At 37.9% G+C, this 24,549-nt stretch overlaps 1 protein-coding gene across 1 annotated transcript in view; it reads left to right on the top strand.

Annotated features, from left to right (window-relative positions):
• The window catches only part of LOC115433213 (glutamate receptor 4-like), a 343,230-nt gene that overhangs the window by 277,695 nt on the left and 40,986 nt on the right, over positions 1–24,549 (top strand). The window contains exon 19 of the mRNA XM_030154500.1: positions 13,212–13,585. Coding sequence (XP_030010360.1) covers positions 13,212–13,585 — 374 coding nt within the window. The remainder of the gene's footprint in view (positions 1–13,211; positions 13,586–24,549) is intronic.

Below are 24,549 nucleotides of genomic sequence, written 5' to 3'. Positions count from 1 at the left end.
ATAGTGTTGGTATGAGAACGTGTCCATGGAACTAGTGATGAGCTTGTGCTTTTGGATGGTTTGAATGGGGGAAAGAGAAAATGCTTGTTTCAGGTCTCGGAGACAGTGCGGCCATGGCTCAGGCTCCAGAGGTAGAGCGGGTCGTCTAATAACCGAAGGGTTGGCGGTTTGAAACCTGTTCTGTTGAATTCTGTCATAGTCATGTGCTGTTGTGTCCTTGGGCAAGACACTTCACCCACCTTGCCTCCAGTGTCACTCACACTGGTGTATGAATAATAATAATAATAATAATAATAATAATAATAATAATAATAATAATAATAATAATAATAATAACAATAATAATAATAATAATAATAATAATAATAATAATCATGCATTGGTTTTATATAGCACTTTTCTAAATACTCAAAGACGCTTGAATGCGTATGAATGTTTGGTGGTAGTGGGAGGGGCTGTTTGGCGTAGATTGGCAGCCATATTTCCATCAGTCTGCCCAGGACAGCTGTGGATACCACCACCAGAGTGAGAATGTGAGTGAATAAAGGATTAATAATGTAAAGCACTTGGGGTGCCTTGAAAAGCGCTATATCAATCAATCAATCAGTCAAACTGTATTTGTATAGCACTTTTCATACATGGTACATGTAGCACAAAGTGCTTCACATCAAACCCCCCCACTGTCCAACAGTTGCAATGAAAAATAAAAGCAACAAAGTGAAGCAGTGTTTACAGTAAGAGTTTAATTAAAAGCTAGACTAAAAAGATAAGTTTTGAGTGTACTTTTAAAAATATGAACACTAGCAGCGGACCTCAGGTCCTCAGGTAGGCTGTTCCATAGTTGGGGCCATAAAAGCTGAATGAGGCCTCTCCATGAGTTTTGGAGTGGACTCTAGGAACAGTTAAGAGATGACTACCTGAGGACCTGAGGGTCTGAGAGGGCTCATATGTTAAAAGCAAATCAGATAAATAAACAGGGATGAGACCTGTAAGAGTTTTAAAAACCAATAAAAGCACTTTAAAACCGATCCTGAAGCTCACATGGAGCCAGTGCACAGACCTGAGCACTGGGGTCATATGCTCTCTGTTTCTGGTCCTCGTCAGCAGTCGGGCTGCAGAGTTCTGGAGCAGCTGCAGCGGTGCAGCGGTCTTCTTAGGAAGACCAGAATGAGAGCGTTTCAATAATTAATACGAGTCGTGACAAATGCATGTATCAGTCTCTGCACTGGCTCCAGAGAGAAAGGCTCTGACTCTGGCAATATTTTTTAAATGATAAAAACCTGTTGTGGTGACAGACCTGATGTGTGGCTCAAAGCTAAGCTCACAGTCAAGTCAAACACCCAGACTTTTAACCCTCTCAGAAGGGTCCAGTCAATGGGTTTGGAGCTTAGCTTTGAGCCTCTCCCTCTGAGCCTCAGGACCAACAATTAAAACCTGGGTTTTGCCCTGGTTGAGCTGGAGGAAGTTAGCTGCCATCCAGGACTTAATATCTAGAATGCATTTAAAAAGGGTGTCGATGGGGCTGAGGTCATCTGGAGACACGGCAATATAGAATATAATATAGCAATACACAGTAGAGCTGTAGAAATCTAATCCATTATTATTTAATACTTACCTTCTTTTCTGATCAAATGGGATTGTCCACACTGCAGTAATTATATGATGTAGCAAACACAAATGGTTTAACAGTATTAAAGCAGTCTTCAAAACCAGTAGTTCTACATGTTTACAGCAGCAGCAGTAGTACGTTGTTTGAAATAATTTAAGACAGAAAGGAAAAACTCCAGTCTGGACTGTCTACATTCTTTTTCCAAGTCTCTTTTTATGATGAGTTAAGTGGCATTTTCACAAAGTGGCATTTCTGTGGCCTGCCTCTGAAAGTGCACTGACTCACTGTGAACTGCAGCGAGTGCGAGGCGAGGCGCACTTCGAGATGTGTCAAGACTGATCAAACAGTACAGCTCCCTGTTTGGTGTAAATACTAACCAGGGTGGTTGAAAGCATCGGAACATAAAGTGCAGCTGTGTTCGCTGTTATTTTCACAGCTTTAACAAGCAACAGAAACACAAAAGCTTTGCCTGTGTACCAGTGAGTGGAGCAACTGGAATAAATCCATTAAACAGGACAATTGAATGGACTTGGCGTTAGTGCCAAGGTGGTGTAGGTGTACATCAAACAGACCTGTTCTCTGACTAGTAATCCGCATAATGGCAAGAACAGCTCAACAAAGCAAATAGAAACAACCCACTGTTACTTTTAGATATGGGAGTATGTCTCAAAGAAATTATGTTCATATGCACCTGAGTAGTTGTAGCAAGAAATAACCTTTGTTGTAAATATTATTCTCAACATAATAAATTAACCCTCCGGTATTTGGGTGCACTTTTTAGGCACACTTTGCACTTCATGTTAAAAAACGTCATATTATTTTTCACAATTTAAATAAGGTTAGAATTCAAAAGTTGTTCATTTTTGCATGATCTTTAAAATTCTGGCCACCAACTAAAATGTGCACATTGTAAACAAAAGAAAATGTCCAGACTATCATCTGTCTGCCAAGTGTGCCTAAAACGCACTATTTCTTCCATTTGATCTGTATGATTAGGGCTGACCTTGATTTACAAAAATAAAATCAAATTAGAGCAGAAAAATAAATCAGTATATAATATTTAATAGTTTCATTTATAGGTGTGCATTTTACACACACTTGGTGACAGATGCTAGTATTTTTGAACATTTGACCTAGCGCCAAAAATAATCATGCAAATTAACCAATGTTGCTGTTAATCACTGACATATGCCAGGCTGCAAAAATCAAATAATATGTGATCCACTTTTTATGTAGTATATTGAAAAAAATATTTTTGTGTGTTTTTTGTGTCCAAAAAAATGGTTTGTTTACATTATAAACACAGCATTTAAAGGGTTAAAAAATGTGACAGTTATTGAGTATTTGGTATTTTTATTTACGGCTCAAGTTGATGAAATAGAAAAAAGGGTAAAAGAATTAAAAACAAACTGTATGAAACATTTTTTGACATTATTCCATAAGTGTGCCAAAAAGGCACACTTGGTGCTTAGTAAGGGCTTAGCTGGACGGGATACTGGAGGGTTAATGTGGTGTAACCCTTAAAAACCTACAGCTATTTTTGTCATAACTTCTAAATGTTTTTCTGTCTTTCACAAGTGATTTATTATTATAATTTTAAGTGAAAATCAGGTATTTTTCTGTATTTATTTCACTGATCATGTAGATGTTCATAAAAGCTCAGATTAACGATGAAGGTTATTATGTCAGAAACAGAGAAAAAGGGATTTTTTTCAGTAAAATATACCGTTAACTGAACATTAACCCGTTAGCATTTATTGTCCGTACATTACAAAAAATAAAAATAAAAAAAATTACAATCTACTTACACAACTATTTTTCTCACAACTTCCAAATTATTTTTTTGTTGTTGTTCCCAAGTGATTTATCGTCATTTATTATAATGTCACCCTCTGCATTTTGCATTTTTCAGTGAGAATCAGGTATTTTCCTGTATGTAATTCACTGATCATGTAGCTGTTCATTAAAGCTCAAAGTAAATTCAAAACTTATTATATCAAATCAGAGAAAAATGAGCAAAAAGTGATTTTTTTCAGTCCAATCTCTCATTAACTGAACATAAACCCAGTGTTGTCCATCCACTGTCACTGATCCAACTCCATGGGTTTTACTGGTGAATCAATGTTGTAGAAGATGACAGTGTTTCCATGGTAACTACGGAGCCTCTGAACATCCAAATGGGTCATATCTGATGACCGTGAAAAGATGAAGAACTGTCTTTTACACCAATTATTTGAATGTATTGATAGGATTAGTGGATCAGCAGGTATTAAACATTTACATCAGTAGATGGTTTTGGTCGACGGTGGATGTTTGGGTGTTTAAGGGTTAATATTATTAGGTTAGTGTTGGACTGCGCAGTGTTGAGATCTGGTCATTTGTTTCTTGTTTTTTTTTTTTTTTGTCATTTAAGTTTTTATTGATTTTATCATATTTTCAGACATTTACAAAAAGGAAAAAAAAACAAAGAGAGAAAAAAAGGACAGACAAAAAGAAAAAACACTTCTCCTCTTCATCACCTCTTCCATCTGTCTGTCTTGCTTTTGTGCTTCCTGTTAGAGCGCCCCCTGGAGGCCGTTAGCCCGTAGAAATCTATACTCAAGCCGCATCGTTGTATAAGCCACAGGGTTCAAAGCGTGAGAAAAAAGTAGCTGCTTATAGTCCGGAAAGTACGGTAATTTGATTTGTCTGTACCCTACCCATCTTACGTTTGTAGCCCCTTACCACTACTGCCATAGGATGCTCAAAGACTCAGGGGCTAATCCAGCTCATTTTAGCTTTAGCTTTGTCCTGACAGTGACAAATGCGTCATCATCTGAGGGAAACCTCGTCCACCACTGGCAAGGAATCTGAATACTGCAGTGGATGCTGAATATTGATCATAAATACCCAAATGTTTTATTGTTTTTTTCTTATTTCTTCCTGTTTTGAGGGCTGGTCTTATTGACACAGGGACAAACTTGTCATGCCTGTGCTGCAGTTGTGTGCGTTGGTAAACACCTTAGGTCAGTAGATGGTTTGGACTGGAGGCGGATGTTTGAGTCTTTATGGCAGTGTTTTTCAGCCTTGGGGGTGGGACCCTATGTGGGGTCACCTGGAATTCAAATGGGGCCGCCTGAAATTTCAAGTAACTGATGAAAATGAAGATTAAAAAAACTTACCAAAAAAAATATATATAGTGAGTTGACAGACAATCCCAATACATAGCAGACATGACAAACTGTGAAGCTGAAACTGCAGCACTGTGGTTCTGTTTATCTGTCAAATGTTCATTGTGGTCAGTTTCAGATGCTGCAGCTCTTTCATAATTCATTGTTTCAATTCTTGTTTGTTTAGTATTAATTGTCCTCCTTGTAAATCACAGCTGGACTGACTGTACAGATCCTGACCACGGAAAATCCAATCCTCCCTTTGTGCAGTAATCTACACCTGGATTTACTGCCTCCGTCCATAATAACATACATTGTATAGACTAAATGTCCTCTAAAATTAATGTTTATTTGCAACATAGGATAGAAAACTATTACATGATCAAAAATATATATATTTTTAGCCAAAAAAAAAACCAAAAAAAATCTCTCCGTTTTGAATGTCTGGGGTCATCAGAAATGTTTTATGTTAAAATGGGATCACGAGCCAAAAAAGGTTGGAAACCACCGCTTTATGGGTTAATATGATTAAAGGTGGGGTAGGAGATCTTGGAAAAAGGGTTCGAGCAAGCTACCTTTTGAAAGTGCACAGTTCAAAAGTCCAAACCCCTTTCTTCAGACATATCCCCGAAGCCACACCTCCAGGGTACTGGCACGCCCAGTGCTTGATGCCAAGGGTTCATGAACGCTGCACAGCATCAGTTCACTCAGCTCCAGCCCCGGTGAACTTTCCATCCTAATATAGCTAATATAGCTAGCCAAGCTCTGGCTCTGTTTTTGTTTCCTGTATAAGTGCTCCAAGCCTCTGAGAACATGCGAACGTGTGAGAGTTAAGTTTGACAGACATAGCACTGTTCAGTCATTTTGATGGGCCGGTTAAAATGATTGGATGGTGTTTTTTCTGTCCTGTCCATCCCACAGGTGACTAATTTTTTTTTTGTTTTTTTGTTTTTTGTGTTAGAGCATTTAATTAATTGGTTGCAATCAGGGTGTGAAGGGGATTTTAAGGAATATTTTTTTTTTTTAAAAATGCTCCAGGAAAACATCTCCTACTCCACCTTTAAGTGGGTGTTGGACTGTGCAGTTTTGAGAGCTCGTATTCATGTTAGCTAACTCCAATTTTAAGCTAAGAGTAGCCAGTGTTGCCCTGTGTGGCCAAGTTCCTAACATAAACGTCAGTTCATTGGTAGTGTTGATGTAGAAAACAGAGACAGAAGAAATGCTGTAAGTGGATGCCATCCAGTGACCAGAACGTTTCAAATACCATCAACTCATTTCACTACTTTGTGCACAAGATGTAAAGATCCTGACCAATAATGCCCAAATGTTTGTTTTTCCTTTTCTTACTGTTTTGAGGGGTGGTCTTAATATTTGTTGACTGACAAAGGGAGAACATCGACAGTTCTATGTGTTGGTCATCACATCAGAACAAAGATAAGAGATAAGATAAGATATGCTTTTATTAGTCCCACAGGGGGAAATTCCAGGTTTACAGCAGCAAAATACAAAAGCACACAAGAGCAAAAGAAGAGCAAAATCAAGATAAACACAAATCAAGAAAGCTATATATACTATTTACAGCTGCACACATGCTGATCATGCCACAGGTTTACTGTACTGTTTATTGCACGGTTATAAAAAATGGAAAATTTGCTTTCCAGATAAAACTCTGTTATTTAGTTCACATTCAGGGCATTTTTATCCAACATACTTATCTGACCAATAGGGTTGTAAGAAAATATCGGTTCTGCAATATATCGCGACATATATATCATTTCACAATACTGTATTGATATTAAAAAAGTACTGTCAGTATTTTTAGGTATTTATTCAAATACAGATATTGTGGAGGTTCAATTTTGTTTTTTCTTTTATGTTTATATTTTATTTATTATTCTTTAACACTCTTTTATTAAATAATGTTAGTTCCTTTGTTGGAATTGAACTGAAATAATGTTCTGATGTTAGTTCTGAACTAATAGAATATGAACATTTGAACAGGATCTGAAACTGTAATGTTTGTAAAACAGAATTTAAGTTTGAACACAGGAACATTTTGTGATTTAGCAGCAGATCCTGTTGTGATCAAATAAAAATGTGTTTAGTGTTTGTGCAGATTTCTGGTGTAATTCAGTTCTTCAAGGAAATAATCATAAAAAAATAAAATAAAATTTAAAAAAATGCCTTTTTTACATTATCATGATATCTGGTGAAATATTGTATCGCGATCCTAGTATTGTGATTTGTATCGTATCACCAGATTCTTGCCGATACACAGCCCTGCTGACCAAGATCATCTGATCAGAGGTGACACATATAACTGTGGTTCTACTCCTGCAGCATCAATGTATTAGAATTGCTTTGAGAAACAAATAGTCAGCGGTATATTTTTTTGGTACAGATGGGTACAGGTTAATGATTTAATATTCACATGAAGTAATTTAGGGGTCCGGCTGGGGACAAAGTAAAAATAATGAAGCCACAAATTATTAACAGGAAGAAATTATTTCTAATTTTAGGGCTGACATTCAGAAAGGGAGAGAAGTCACAGCTGCTGTACTGTCAATCGCATATTATCTAGGACCTATGATTACAGATGAATGGATGTGCTGTGAATACAAATTCATTTCCAGCTCAGAAACTACTAACTTAAGAGTCATTATCATCCAAAATAGAAGTCAGTAGCAGTCTGGATGCATTTAGTGTGTCAGATAGCACAGAAAAATAAAGTTCCATGAAATATTGTACGTGTTACTTTGTTTAGTTTATTTCGAATATGCAACAAAACAAAGTAATCTTACTTCGTCCTTAGAAATAAAACAGTAAGAAATAGTAATTGTATGGAATGCTGAATGTTGTCCAGGGTATATGATGATGTTTTATGTGTTTTTTATACTTCTAATGACACTTTTTTAAGCTGCCTTTTTTTTTTTTTTTAGATATTTATGCCATCAGGGTTTTTCTTTTATATTTTAGTTTTTATACTCTTTTATATACATTATTTATACTTTTTATGATATCTAGGACAATGGCACTTTTTTAAATTTCGTTGTACCTGTTCAGTGACAATAAAGACATTCTATTCTATTCATGGAAAAAAAAAAACTTATACATGAAAGCAAAGTATGACTTCATTTGCACATTTGAAAGGAGTGGGAGGAAGTATAACTTAACTAACTTAAAAGTAGCTATGAGAAAAATCTTGTTTTGTAATGAATTTAGAGTTTGTCATTTTCCTGAAAACTATTAACCCTTTATAGTTCACTCGTAGAAATACTCTGAAATTCAACATTTCAACTTTAGTGTTTTATTGGGGGATATAACAAGACCTTGTTAGTTTTGCAAAGTTTTTTTTTTTTTTTTTAATTCATTGTTATGTAGAAAATCAAGGTTAATGAAGTTACCATATTTGGTTCCTTACACAGAAATGGCCAAAAAAAAAAGATCCAAGAAGTATATATAAAAAATCCAAGAAAGGCACTTGTAAGGTTAAAGGAACATGTATTTTAGAACATTAAAACATCACTTTTAGAACATTAGACCCCCATGTGTGCTGGTCCAGACCCCTGTCCACCTCCACATGACCTCTTTGAACATCATTCCTTATATTAGTTCCATTACTTCATGGAACTGAACAAAGCAGGTCCACTCACTGTTCTTGCACAGGTGGACCTTACAGACCCTGGAGACCACATTGGACCTTACAGACCCTGGAGACCACATTGGACCTGACAGACCTTGGAGACCACAGTGGACCTTACAGACCCTGGAGACCACAGTGGACCTTACAGACCCTGGAGACCACATTGGACCTTACAGACCCTGGAGACCACAGTGGACCTTACAGACCCTGGAGACCACATTGGACCTTACAGACCCTGGAGACCACAGTGGACCTTACAGACCCTGGAGACCACAGTGGACCTTACAGACCCTGGAGACCACAGTGGACCTTACAGACCCTGGAGACCACATTGGACCTTACAGACTCTGGAGACCACATTGGACCTGACAGACCTTGGAGACCACAGTGGACCTTACAGACCCTGGAGACCACAGTGGACCTTACAGACCCTGGAGACCACATTGGACCTTACAGACCCTGGAGACCACATTGGACCTTACAGACCCTGGAGACCACAGTGGACCTTACAGACCCTGGAGACCACAGTGGACCTTACAGACCCTGGAGACCACAGTGGACCTTACAGACCCTGGAGACCACATTGGACCTCAGATTGTTGACTCACTGTCCTCACTGGAACTGTTGATGTCACTTGTAATGCATGTGGAAATGACCAAAAATAGTCACTGGCCCGATAAAGGGTTAACAGTGTTTTCATTAGTCATACTCCACTTTGGGGGCACATCAGTGACTACATACTGGGTCTGCCAGTCAGAAACATGCACAGAGTTACAACACAGCCAGTACTTGACTGTCACTGTATGTTTGGTTTCTGAAAACATTCCTCTGTCCGACTAACCAAAGGTCAAAGGGTTAGGTTTGATCTAGGGATGTAACAATTACCGGTATAACGATAAACCGTGGTAAAATTGCAGACGGTTAGTATTACTGTTTAAATTCTAATTATCACGATAACTGTGTTTGATTACCTCACTTTTCCGGAGAAAACACCTATGTAAACATCTGCTTTTATGTCAAATATTTGAGTATAGTTTTAATTTATTACAATTTTGATTTTCTATATCTAATATTTGGAACCAATATTCACTTTTAAAGTCTTTGAAAAGGTTCGTTAAATATCTGTGTGTTATTTATGCAATAAAGTGACTACATTTTTCAAATCGGATTTTACATATTTTTTTGTGGGTTTTTTTGTCCTTTTATGTTTTTATAGTAGGTTAAAGTGAAAAAAAATAATAGGCAAATGAAATGGATGAAGTTGTGCTGAAAAAACAGATCCCAAACATGGGTATAGTAAACATTTGTTTATATAGTATATAAAGGCAAAATCAAAAGGACTGAAAAACGGACAAAATAGGATCAGACCACTAAGTTTTATTATTTGAATGTTTCTGCCAAGAGAAAGTGCATTGTGCCAATTATTTTATTTATTTATTTTTATTTTTTTATTTTTTTCAAAATACAACTTGGTTAAATTATTTCAGTGTGTGTATCAGTACTTTTTGAACATTTTGAACACAATTTCAACAATGCCGCGATAATAATGATAATTTTGGTCACGATAACCGTGATATGAAATTTTCATATTGTTGCATCTCTAGTTTGATCATTTGGAGTTTGGTTGAATGACATTAATTTTAGTCAGCTAAGAGAAAAGCTACACAAAAAATAAGAAACACTTTCAGGACACATTCAGGAGTCAGGGTAGTGTTTTGGGGTAGTTACATTTGAACTTGAAGATGTTCCCTTTCAGTGATATCTAATAGATGCATTTTGGTCCAACACTCCTTATGATATTAGCCTAACACTAATGGAAGTAATGTAAACTTCGGAATAGGGTTTGGGTTAGTTCTAAAATGTTACGGTCCAAATAGGTTTACTGAGGGAAGACGTATGAAAATGACAAACATGTCCTTTATTCCAGAACCAACTGAAACAACAAACGCAAAAAGTTTAACAGTAAAAGTATGTATAAAAAATGTCTATATAAAAATAACTGCAACAATAACAACAGTAAAAATGTATATACTGTGTAAAAATATCTTTCGATACAAACAAAAACAAACCAGTCCACTGACATCTGTAACCAGTCTGTCAGGTCAGTCTTCAACTTACTAACTTAGACCAACTGAACATGGAACTAACATCCAACTGTTGTTGAACCTGGCGTCATGTGCGTCACAATAAGCGTCCATGTGAAACACAACAGTGGAACCAATGTTCAGCAACAGAAAACAGCCAAGTCCAAGAATTATCACAACCTGATAGACCAACTGAGGCAGTGTGATAGAAAGGATAACGTTTTTTTACTAAAAACAAAACAAACCCTGGTAGTAAAGTAAGAAGAATTAGCAACAAGTATGCCAGTTGATGCAACACAGGATCTGTACAGTAGTGAAATGAGTTGTTGGTATTTAAAAGGTTCTGTAAGTTTTACATTGGAGTCTTGTCTTGGGAGCTGGTCACTCGGTGACATCCACTTACACCACTGTTTTTCCACCTCGGGGTCGGGACCCCACATGGGGTTGCCTGAAATTTCTAATAATTGATAAAAATAATAATTAACTAATAAAAATATATATGGTGAGTTGACAGAGAAAATCCCAATCCATAAAAGACATGACAAACTGTGAGTGTGAAACTGAAGCGCTGTGGTTCTGTTTATGTTTCAGATGTTCATTGTGGTCAGTTTCAGATGCTGCAGCTCTTTCATAATTCATAGTTTCAGTTCTTGTTTGTTCAGTATTAATTGTCAGCCTTGTAAATCCATACTGGACTGACTGTACAGATCCTGACCAAGGAAAATCAAATTCTCCCTTTGTGCAGTAATCTACACCTGGATTTACTGCACAATGCTCTGTCCATAATAATATACATTATATAGACTAAATGTGTCTAAAATTAACATTTATTTGCAACACAGTATAGCAAACAATTACATGATCAAAAACAAATTAGTTTTAGCAAAAAAAAAAAAAAAAAAAGTCTCCGTTTTGAAAGTCTGGGGTCACCAGAAATTTGTGATGTTAAAATGGGGTCAGGAGCCAAAAAAGGCTGTAAACCACTGACTTACATCATTTCTTCTGCCTCTGTTTTCTACACAACACTACCTATGAACTAACTTTTGTGTTGGGAACTTGGCCGCAGAGGGCAACACTGGCTACTGTTAGCTTAAAATTAAGATGTTTACCAACACATAGAACTGCAGCACAGGCATGTCAGTTTTCTCCCTTTGTCAATCAACAAATATTAAGACCACTCCTCAAAACAAGAGGAAATAAGAAAACAAACAAGTGGTGCCTGGCACAACAACACCCCCCCCACACACACACACACACACACACACACACACACACACATATTTCACCTATTATAAGTACACGGGAAGATTTTTTTTTAAATCCTAAAAAATGTTTACTTTGACCTACTTTTCCTAAAATGTAATCACATCTATTTTGGGTCACTGGTAATCTATAAACTCAATTTGGTATGAATTCAACTAATAGTTTTGCTGCTAAAGTGTAAACAAACAAACCCTTTGGGGGGTGGGGTAACCAAAAAAAAAACCCAAACAAAACATTTGCACACTTTTGATGAATATTCAGCACCCACTGTGGTATTTAATTTCCTTGCCAGAGGCGGACGAGGTTTCTATTAAAACACCCGAGTCGAACAATTATCTCAACCCAACAGACCAGCTGGGGCAGTGGTGAACCATCCTGGGCAACATGGGAACTTTAAGGTCCCGGCCCTGTATACAGTGTCAGAAGGTGTGTGAGTTTGTCTGCTTAAAAATACGCTGTGTAGTCAACATGGAAGGACTGAAGTGTAGAGTGTGTTATTTGGGCGACACAGGGGAAGTAGGCAGTTCTTTCAAAGGCGTCCATGGAAACGTCTTCATACATGGAAGCTGTCAGCACTTTCCTGCAGAAAACTTTGCTTAGAGACCATTTATGTGTTCTCCGGCTTTCCCTGAAAAACCCTTGCCCTACCACAAAAGCTTTTGCTTCCTTTAAGATCCCATGTATTTTAACACACACTAAATGCCCTCAAGGTTGTCATCTTAGTGCATTTTGCTGAGGATGAAAGAACTTAAATCTCTTTCATTTCCTTCCCCTCGCCCCTGTTTTCTCCCTGTCCTGCCTCTTTAAGAGTCAGATGGCCGTAATGAAACTTTAAATTCTTGCTGATATTAAGCCCTCTGCAGCCAAGCCAGAGGCAGACAAGGTCACAAGTGTTGTTAAGTCACAAACTGTAATCTGGTTTGTGGATTTGCAGCGAGCCAGTATGCACTTTTCCACAGCTGCAGACCTCTGAGGTGGCTGGATCCCATTTTTTGCCTCCGTGTGCTGTAAGCATATTTTTCTGACACATTATTTTATCCTCCCCTCTGATTCTCCTGCAGTTTCAGCTAAGCCTCTCAGCATTAAAGTGGGCTGTAGAATTTCTTTTTCTTTTCCCCTCTGTCTTACAATGCTCACTCTGGGATGTATTCAGCTTCCAATGAAATTCAATTGTGCTGAGATTTGTTCAATCAAAGGACAAGTGTTGATGAAATGACATGAGTTGTGGAGAGAAGAATGGGGGTAATTGTTATTGTTTTGTATGGTGTCGCCGGCTGGCTGTTGGCTGGAGGAACGTCAGATCTGTCACTAAGTGATGTTTGAGCGTTGCACGGTTCTGCTCAGAGACATGATCCATTATTTGCATTTGTTTACTGTTACCATTTGGATTCAGAGTTCAGGAGTTGCCGTCGGAGGCTCGTTCAGATTTCTAATCACATTCCTCTCTGTCTAAATCCCCTCAGAAAGCGGAAATTGCTGTGGCCCCTTTGACTATCACGTTGGTCCGGGAGGAAGTGATCGATTTCTCTAAGCCCTTCATGTCACTGGGCATTTCTATCATGATCAAGAAGCCCCAAAAATCCAAACCAGGGGTGTTCTCCTTCCTGGACCCACTGGCCTATGAGATCTGGATGTGCATCGTGTTTGCCTATATCGGCGTGAGCGTGGTGCTCTTCCTGGTCAGCCGCTTCAGCCCGTATGAATGGCACACCGAGGAGCCCGAAGAGGGCACCGACGGTCCGCCAAGCGACCAGCCCCCCAATGAGTTTGGTATCTTCAACTCCCTCTGGTTCTCCCTGGGCGCCTTCATGCAGCAGGGCTGTGACATCTCCCCCAGGTAAGGCACACCTGTGTAAAACTGTCAAAGCATTTCCTGATGGTTGCTACAAAGTCCTGCTGATGAATGTTTAGCTTCTTTCCACTCAGACTGGGGACACATCACATGACCTCTAGGCCAATGATATTCACAACGTTCCATCACGTCTGATCGGTCTGTCAGTCTGACCTATCATTCAGATGACTTTAATTCCCTTGTCTTCCAGTTTGCTTTAGATTCATCATTATTCCAACTAAATTTGACTGACAGAATCTTAAATGGGAGACATCCAGACACCCATCTGTGACAAGACAACTCTGACAGAGGAAAAGTCTGGAAGCCTTAATTGTATTTAATTCAGTGTTTTGTTTTTTTATTTAAGTGTTTAAGTATAAACCACTTTTTTTGGTCAGTCTTTACGGTTGTGTCGTGTGTCCCTAGTGTGATTCATACCACCTTCGTTTACTGTACTGTAGGAAATAGTTCCTGGAAAGTTTCTGTTTGACTGTGTTTTACTTAAAGTACAAACATCCTGGGCCTGTACCATGAAACAAGTTCAACCTTCCGCTGCCTGGCCTGATGAAGCAACTATTTAGCACTATTATCAACTCATATATAGAGGTAGCTACATATTTCTGTGAATCTATCTACAAATATATATTATATATTATAATACAGTGTTTTTCAACCTTGGGGTCGGGACCCCACGTGGGGTCGCCTGGAATTCAAATGGGGTGGCCTGAAATTTCTAGTAATTGATAAAAAAAAAATAAAAAAAAACTTACTAATAAAAAATGTATGGTGAGTTGACAGAGCCAATCACAATCCATAAAAGACATGACAAACTGTGAGTCTGAAACTGCAGCACTGTGGTTCTGTTTATCTGTCAAATGTTCACTGTGGTCAGTTTCAGATGCTGCAGCTCTTTCATAATTCATAGTTTCAGTTCTTGTTTGTTCAGTATTAATTGTCCTCCTTGTAAATCACAGCTGGACTGACTGTACATATCCTGACCAAGGAAAATAAAATTCTCACTTTGTGCAGTAATCTACACCTGGATTTACTGCCTCCGTCCATAATAATATACATTTTATAGACTAAATGTTGACTAAAATTTGTGTTTATTTGCAACATAGTATAGGAAACTATTACATGATCAAGAACAAATTAATTTTAGCAAAAAAAATGTCTCTGTTTTGAATGTCTGGAGTTTCCAGAAATGTGTGATGTTAAAATGGGGTCACAGGCCAAAAAAGGTTGGAACCACTGTCTTATGATTACATACAAAGGAAAACCGAAGGGATTTAGTTAAAAAAAAAAAACACTTCCTAAGAGACCCATGCACCATTCATAACATCCAAAAGAACCGAACTGTCAGTAGGCGGTGATTTTATCTGTTCTAGTTTGATATCTCAAACACCATCTGCTCTGGACCAGGTTAGGTGTTCAGCCTAACAGTTTACCCTGGTACAGAGTGGACCTCAGTAACACTGAAAACAAAGGTACTGAAATACTGCTTCATGATATGGGCCCGGGAGGTAGGATTGTCTTTCATATTTCCATTGCAACACATCTGGACTAACCTTGTAACTTAATTTACTACACTTTAACGTGAAAACCTCATAACTTAGTATAGCGTATAAAACTTTATAGTAATGTGTTTGTGTAGTTGACATAAATACTGTTGATTAAGAAGACTTTAAAGGCTTGTAGCTGAATGCAAACATGTTTTTCCCTAAAATATCTAATAAATATGAGGTTTTCATGCACCTCTACTGACACTATAAGTTAGTTTGCATGGTGACTGTAGGCAATAAACGTAGAAGTAATAAGAAGTGTCATGCAGAGTAGTTGTTTCCAGTGTTATCTGTTGCTCTGCAGTGCTCATGGTGTTGTTTATCCATATATTGCACCTGCTCTGTATGTGCTCAGTGGCATCACACAGTTTGGTGGGTTGTTTGTCTGCGCTGCTATTGATTTCCATGTCTCTCCTCACCGTCTGACTTGCCTATGCTGTGGTCGTCTGCTTGGAAGGGAATTAGGCTGTCTCTGTGTCTGTCAGCTGTTTGGCAGTTTGTGGCTTCTCCGTGTCGCCTCATCTATGTATCTGAGGTCCTGTTACTGCGAGTGACCGTCGCGTAGACTCGCCGTCTGCTCCATAAATAACATGGAGCCAGTGTGATTCAGTCAGAACACACTGCTGTCTTTGTCTGATACTTCTCTTCCCTTTGTCCAAAAATACAACACAAGACCGAGCTACAACACGAGCCGACTGGGGTTCAATAAAGCAAAGACCATACTTTGGTAGAAGGGTCGAGAATTTGTACGGTCGACTGTCCGGCTGTGTTCCTCTATAGTTTTTAATTACTGAGTGTCTTTGTACAGACCAGGCTCCATGTCCTTCATCACACACTAGGCTTCACCCTGCTGACATCTTCTTGTTATAGTCAAACTTCTAAAACTACTTCTGCTGTCTGAATGGCTTTGTTCAGCTTAAAGTTTGCAGAAGATTGTTTGAGTTATTTTAAGCTGTGGCTTTAAATGCCTCCTATAGTTGCTGTATTTTAAGTCTTTTATATAATACTTCTCTTATCTGCTTTAAGCCCTTAAGGATCTTGTACTGTAATAGAGTTGGTAAGATTTTAGGGGATGAAAGGAAGACCAAAACTGGACTGTATCTTTCAGCCCCCCCAACATCAGAGAAGAACAGAGACACTCACAAGATGGAGGATCCCAAGGTACATTAAAGGACTTGCAAACTATAGCCTGGCCACACGTAAGCAACCTATAGCAAAGGGCTATAGCGGGCCTGAGACTGTAATTAGGCACATTCATTTAAGGAGTACACTGGCTTTGTTCACATGTGTGTAGACCACCCCCACCCACCACCAGTACTTACCCCCTGCTCACCACATCTCCGCCTGTGTACTGCAGATAAGGACTTAAGAGCCTCACAACAATGCGGTTATTGGAATGAAAAGTCTACATTTCAGCCTTCTCTGTCTCTGGCTTTGCCCCCCCCACCCCCACCACCACCACCACTGCATTCCACCTGTCACTGTTAATTCCATGGGCATCTCCCAGACCCATCAGCACAGAGCCCTCCACCTCACTCCAACCCCTCGCAGAGCTCTGGAGCACTTCTAGTCCAGTTTAGTCTGACAGGGCCAGCATGCAAATCCCTCGGCACAGGGCAGATTAGACAGTAAGGAGGCAGCGACAGGGGCAGAGGTGAATGGGATGAACGCAGAGCGAGGGCCACGGTGTTCACTCATGTGTTGCAGTCGGTACTGGAGCTGAGTGGAAACGGTGTCCATTAGGCCTGTAACGGTACACGTACCGAACCGAACCGCACAGTATATTGAGAAAAAGAAAAAGGAACGAAAGAAGTTGTTCGATGCGGAACTTTAAATCTGCGCAAGTTCCACACGGACATATTGAAGGAGCGCACATTAACCCGAAATATGAAATAGCATCTGATATAAGGTACAAAAAAAAAAAAAAAAAAAAAAACAAATATGATGTCAACCTGGAAGGAAGAGAGTGAAGACCCTCTGCCATCATTACAGTCCTGTTTGGGATCACATCAGGCCCCGGTGAAAGATGACAACGGGGAAAGAGATGGTGATAAGACAAACGGTATTTTCCGCCTGTGAAATACGGTAGTTCTCAAAAGTTTGTTTAAAGAGAATACCAGTTTGCCCTCTTGTTAATGTTGCACTTCATGTGGAATTTTTTTGGGTATTATTTTAATGCAGAATGTGAACTGACAGAACTGGGATTTGATTTTTGTTGTTTGTTCAAAACTCTCTTTCAGGGAAAAGTGCAATACTAATGTTTAAAATACATTTAGTAATATTTTATTTATTTTATTTTCTATTTGATTTATAGCAGCAGAATTATTATTATTATTCCTGTCTTTCTATATTCTATTGTCTCCAAAAAATTTGGGGAAAAATATTCGAAAATTCATAAATGCATTGAAGACATTTTGAGGCGTTTTCTTTCTTCCCAACCCAAACTGAAAAAAAAAGAACTGTGGCTTTGAAAACCAAAAACGTATGACAGAAAATTTTGTGTACCATTACAGGCCTAGTGTCCATGCAACAGGCCCTGAAACTTTGAACAGTCTAGCACAAAATTTCTTCTTTATATTTTTTTCTGATGTATTTTTTATTTTGAATTTAAAACCACAAACAGCAAAGAAAAAACTAAGGCAGGGAAAAAAAAAACATATTCGAGATGAAGTGTAACTTATATACTCCTGCCCCCTTACTCCATCTTTTTCTACTGGCCACAAAGTCCCATTCCAGCGCCGCAAAATAACTCCAAAATATTATACACATCAACAACAAAAAGAAAAAAAAAAAACTCAGTCCAAGCCTATGTACATGATATAAATTGTATATCATATTTCATTATTCATAATCATATAATACAATACATGTTATACAATAATACATTATATATTAATATATTATACCAATGGTGGATTTACCTACCGGTGCCCTTGGCATCTGTTCTAGAATCTGCAGAAAAAAATTGCTGTTTTGTCCAGGAATCAAACCCCGGTCTTCTGCGTTGCAGTCCAAAGTGTGACCTGTTGAGCTAAAACTCCTTTGGTCTGAACCTGGTCCAATACATATTATAGTTTTATATTGGGATAAATTGGTTAGTTTGGTTTAAATTGTTATCTTTGCTTTCAAAATGCCTCAGAGATGGTTTGAAATTAACTTCTCTGAACATTCATTTTTTAATTTTTTAATTTTTTATCCATTACTATGATTTTAAATGTTGTACTTCTAAATTTCTAAAATATTTTTTGTGCTCTGCCTGTTTCTACTTTCATCACACCTCACTGAGGAAGAAAAATCTCCTTTTAAACTTTAAGGAAATACTGATTTTTCTAAACGATATGGACATAAATATTGGGACACATCATGTCTACAGCTGTAAAAGGTCCTGTTCATGAGGATCAAACATAGAAACATCAATATTAATAATCAATATTATATTTATCCCACAATATAAAACTATATTCTGACATTAGTCCTTATTGTTTTGTATCCCAGACCCCTGTTAGAAAAGAAACACCTGATTATTGTTTTGTATCTAATTATTATTATTATTGTATCTGAATTCAAAGTATGTGGACACGTTGAATTCAGGTGTTTCTTTTCTAAGAGGGGTCAGGGATACAAAACAATAATGACTAATGCCAGAATATAGTTTTATATTATGGGATAAATATCATATTGATTATTAATATTGATGTTTCTATGTCAGATGCTCATGAACAGGACATCTGACAGCTGTAGACATAATGTGTCCCAATATTTATGTCCATATAGTTTATAAACATCAATATTTCCTTAAAGTTTAATGGTAGATTTTTCTTCCTCAGTGAGATGTGAAGAAAGTAGATGGTTAGATGTGGAAGAAAATAATTATGTACAGTCAGAGCATGAACAATATTTTAGAAATTTAGAGGAAGAACATTTAAAATCATAGTCATGGATAAAAAAAAAAAAAAAATCATTGTTGAGAGAAATTAAGTCTAAACCATCTCTGAGACATTTTGGAAACAAAAAAACAATTGAAACCAAACTAACCAATGTAATGATATTCATCGCATAATATAAAACTATATTCTGACATTAGTCATTATTGTTTTGTATCCCAGACCCCTGTTAGAGAAGAAACACCTGAATTCAATGTGTCCACATACTTTTGTCCATTTGTGTATGAGTTAGACAGTTATGATATGAGGCTAACGATATGATTCAGTTACCTCAGAGAAATGTAATTCCGCACTCCTCATCCAGAGCCTTCCTTATTCATCTCACAGGGTTCTAAAAGGAAAAGCTGAAGTGGAAACATCCCAGAACCAGCTTAATACCCCCCTCTACTCCCTCCAGGCCCCCCATAATAATTAATTCAGTGATTAATATCCTGGTCTCCAATGGTAATGTCTCCCTGGAAACAGGAGAAGAGGGGAGCTCATATAATCTGGTGACATAACAGTCCTTTTGAATACAAATCTAACATGAACAGAGGTGAGCTTGTTCTGGCATTCTTCATCGTGACAGCAGGAAGTCACATGACTGTATCACAAAATCAGAAGCCACCCAGATAAACAGTGGCCATCTGTGCTCTACGCAGGTGTCATTGGTCACGGCTGTTCCAGGTGTTTAGCGTCATCCCCGTCTTATCACTTCAGATTAGCTTTGTCTCTTTTGTCATGGTCGCCACATTTTGGGGAGCTAATGAGTACGCTGTGATTGGCTTGATTAGACTTGATTAGCTCGGATCGTGTGCACACTGATGACACATTTCCTGATGGCCACAGATGAAGAATCATTTTTAATTTGAGTGGTAATTTTAGGCCAACAAGAGCAGCATTTGAAACAGGGAGATGACTTTCAAGTGGTCGATCTGCGAGATTCCCATTATTCTATTAATTCAATGCCAATTAGCTGCGGAGTCACATTGCTGTTCTGCTGCATCACATTATCGCTTGTGTCAGCAGCGCTCGTCCTTCTTCACACTCGGTTGATTTGTCGCACTGTTCCTGCAAACTGTGGCCGCTGCTACAGACTCTGATTGCTTTAAGTACAGTTGTTGCCTTAAGCTTCAAAGCCAAAAGACAATTTGGTTTAACCTTGTTTTGATTGTGTGGTAGCAAAGGCTAATGAGATGCATTCATTAAAATAAAACCGGTCCGGTCGCCACTGAACTCTTTATATGCACAAAGAAAAACACAGATAAGAGAAAAATCGGTAGAAACATCGTGCTCGTATACTCATTCTGTTTTCTGACAACAGAAGCAAAAACATAGTGTATTAAGACCAGCTTTGTGAAGAATCCACTTGTGATCACAGGTAACTAAATGCAAGGCAAGTTTATTTATGTAGCACTATTCATACACAGGGTAACTCAAAGTGCTTTACAAAGGCCTGAAAAAATTACAAAAGAAAAGCAAGACACTGAAATTACATTAAAATTAAAAAGGGAAAAAAGACTTCCAAATCATCAGAGATAAAATGGGATTTTAAAATGCATTCACAGACTGAATGAAAGACATTTATTATATTCAAATCATGAACATTAAAATTAAAATAGAGTAAACCAAGACATTAAATTTAAAAAAAAAAAAAAAAAGTGCATTTGAAAGACAAGACTGAAAAGAGTTTACTCATAAGCACATGAAAAGAGGAAGGCTTTTTTTACCTGGATTTAAAAATGTTCACATTCATAGATGTAAAAGGGACGGTACTTTACATTAATAACACCATTTCCAGAAGCCTTTTTCTATCCTGAATTCAGACATGATTATAAATATCAAGTTATTCAGATAGAGCAGCTCATCTCTGAATGTAAAGCTACAGAGGACAGATGTGTGATCCGTGTTCTAACTAAAGCCGGCATGGAGGAGGAGTGAAGGTCTGAGCGGTGTGGTCTGTCCCCAGGTACCCCCCCAGGACCACAACAGAACCTCTTCATTTATTTAGGCTCTGCTCCAGGGCACAGCTGTCCTTCACTGTCCACTTCTTTCCCTTCACCACATCCTCTGGCTTCATGTTATTGTTTTTTCTTCCTTTTCCTCCAGTCCCCAAAAGATAACTTTAATACCGTCATAACCCATCTGCACCGGATCGCCTTCGACAGCTGTTGTTCTCTTTGTATTTCAAACCCACATCAAAGAGGAAACAGAACCGGGTAGTAAATGGGAGCTTTTACCTCCATGTACTGGATGGTTTGTAGACTGGGCACTGATTTGACATATGCTGTTTAACTCTGAGAAGGTTTGCCTTCAGAGTTTGGGTTTTCATTTAATTTCATTTTATTTATTTCGAGCATTTACAGAATACATGCAAATTCAAAATTCTAAAATCATTCATCTAATCTCGAAAAGGAGTGAGGAGAAGAAAAACTTATTTAATCCCACCCCCATTCTCATCATCAAATAACTTAACATAATAACGTTTTAAATATTCCTGTCCTTAGACTTCAAGCCAGAACAATGAACAAAGTAGGCCTATACCAGTGGTTCTTCACCTGGGTTCGATCGAACCCTAGGGGTTCGGTGAGTCAGTCTCAGGGGTTCGGCGGAGGTCAAGACACACACTCGACTCATTAGTCGGGTGTGTGTGTCGGGCTAGGTCCGTGTATGTAAACAAACAGCTTCGGAGACTCTTTCTCTGATTGACATCCACATACGCGGTGTATTGTTGTTGCTTATAGCACTACAACACATCCGGAAGTGTTTATAATCTCTTCCACTCGTCTGACGATGAATTATTTGAGTATTTTCCACATCGTTGTTATGACTTTTGCTACTTCCTGTTAACCACGGAGGCAGCCATGTGTAGCGTTTGTTTACATTTTCGGTCACCACACTGGTCAGTTAAAATCATGTGACGACCGACACACCATCGTGGATGGAGAAATCGTATTATGCTAAAGCCGAGCTAGTGCCGTAATAAGGATGCTGGACATAAAAACGAAGAAAAGGAACAGACTTTGCTGTGAAAATGACATGAGAGTGGCACTTGCCAAGGTGAAGCCACGCATTTCTGAACTGGTCTGTCAAAGGCAACAGCAGAAGTCACACTGATTTACAGTAAATATTCATTATTATTGTAGCCTGATGGAAATTAGGTGATGGGTGTGTGTTAAAATGTTAAAAATGATAAATAGCATAAATACAATAAGTTCATTATTGGAATACAAAAATTAAAACCATTTCAGTGTGGTAGTATTAAAAAAGGTCATGTCTTTGTGAAAAGGTATGGAATTTGTTGTGAGTTCATGCACTGTATTGGTTTTGTTCTTTGAACACAGTGATGTTAATGCACAGTTCATTTTGTGCACCAGTGAAACATATACCTGTGTCTTGAATTTGGAAAAAAAATCATATTTTAGTTTTTAATAAAGAAGGGTTCGGTGAATGCACATATGAAACTGGTGGGGTTCAGTACCTCCAACAAGGTTAAGAACCACTGGCCTATACCAAATTAGAATGAACTGATTTGACAGTATTTCCATTATAGAACCAAAATGTGTGAAAAGTAGAAACAAAGTACATTTCTGGTGGTGTTACCACAGGTAACAGTTAACTGTCAACTTAAGTTATCATAATTACATACCAACAATGGTAAGAAAAACTACAATACCACAAGTGAAGACCAGCAATAATTATGGAAGTAAATCTGTCTCATCAGATTTTGAATTATAAAAGCCATTGAATTTCTAGCACTGATTTTTTTTTTTGCACTGAAATTAAGTATCTGAATTTTTTTTGTCTCTGAATTCAACTATGTTCATAAATTTAGAATTAAAAAAATTCAGATACAGAAAATTCAGATCACACATCCGCGCTGACCGTCTGCATCAGTGTCACATGACCAACCTAACGTAACTCGATTGGCTGGCTGTCATTTCGATTTGAGGTAGAATCGATTGCTTATCCTTTGTGTCCCAGATGTGTGATCTGAATTTTTTGCTTCTGAATTTTTTGCATCTGAATGTTTTTTATTCTAAATTTATGAACATAGTTAAATTCAGAGACAAAAAAATTCAGGTACTTAATTTCAGTGCAAAAAAAAATTCAGTGCTAGAAATTCAATGGCTTTTATAATTCAACATCTGATGAGACAGATTTACTTCCATGAATAATTACACACCAACAATGGTAAGAAAAAAAAAAAACTACAATACCACTAATGGTGAGGGGCATCACATACCAGCAATGATAAGAACACTAGAAGGTAATGGACAGCACATGTCAACTAGATGAGGAATGACAAGCACACATTAACATTTAAGACAGAATATTGATGTAACATCAGTATTAAGACCCTCTATCTTTACACTGGGACCGGACCATATGTTTATAGAACAGTTTAAATCTCTGGATATTTTGCCGTTGCTTGCGTTGGATGTCCAGACTGTTCCAAAGTTTCACTCCACATACAGACACAAAAACGTTTACCAGTAGTTGGAAATTTGGGTAATGTGAAATCTCCAAAGGCTCTCAAATTATGAGTACTCTTCCAGATTGTGAAGTTTTTCTGTATATTTCTTGGTAGTAATGTGTTGAATGCTTTAAATAAGATTATTGATGTCTTAGCTGTCATGTTGCCTCTTATCTTCAGTTTTCCTTTTTTAACACAAACATTGCTCTACGTTATGCAGCAGGGTGTGAGTGGGTTCCTTTTTCAGGCCGGGAGTTTCCTGCCCAAACCGACCCACTTTTTCCATGAAGGAGGAATTTGAATAAATGAAACAGCAGCTAGTTCTAAACAATGGCTTTTTATTGGATATAAGTTCAGGTGTATGTTGGTAAGAGAACAGAAAACACTTCACTTTAGCAATATGTTTAATTCAAATTTAAATCAGATAAATATTTATAATCAATCAAATTTTGTTTATATAGCACCAAATTATAACAAAAGTAATCTCATGACACTTCATACATATAGAGCTGGTCGAAACCAGACTCTGAAGCCACTACAGCTATAGGAGCAGTAAGCTGAAATGAAAATAAACTGAAATTAAAATTACATTTTTCTTCCTAACAGAGATCTATTGTTAGGTTTACACTCATTTAATATATTACACTTCTAAATTGTGTTTATTAGTTTCAGCTTGAAACTGGATATTTGTGATTAATGGTGTGTATTGGGCTCTACTAAATAAACTTCGCTAAGTTGACGTTACAAACGTTGTGCAATAGCCTCATACACTGACAGAACCAAATTATTTCCACATCTGTCTTTAGCGTCTGCAGCTGGGGTCTGTCCTCTGGAAAACAGCTCTGTTCATTTCACACATTTGACTCCATCTTCTTCCAACACCTTTCTTTTCTTCAGCCTGGCCTTTTGGGCTCCACCTGGCCTCTTCCTGCCTCCATCTCCACCACCTGCTGACGCTTTGCCCTATCCTGTCGCTATATTTAATTTTACTGCTCCAGAAAAGACAAC

The sequence above is a fragment of the Sphaeramia orbicularis genome, chromosome 14 (assembly GCF_902148855.1).
Source record: "Sphaeramia orbicularis chromosome 14, fSphaOr1.1, whole genome shotgun sequence".
NCBI lineage: Eukaryota > Metazoa > Chordata > Actinopteri > Kurtiformes > Apogonidae > Sphaeramia > Sphaeramia orbicularis.
The sequence above is the reverse complement of the archived record's forward strand: the minus strand, read 5'-3'. Positions and strand labels throughout refer to the sequence as shown.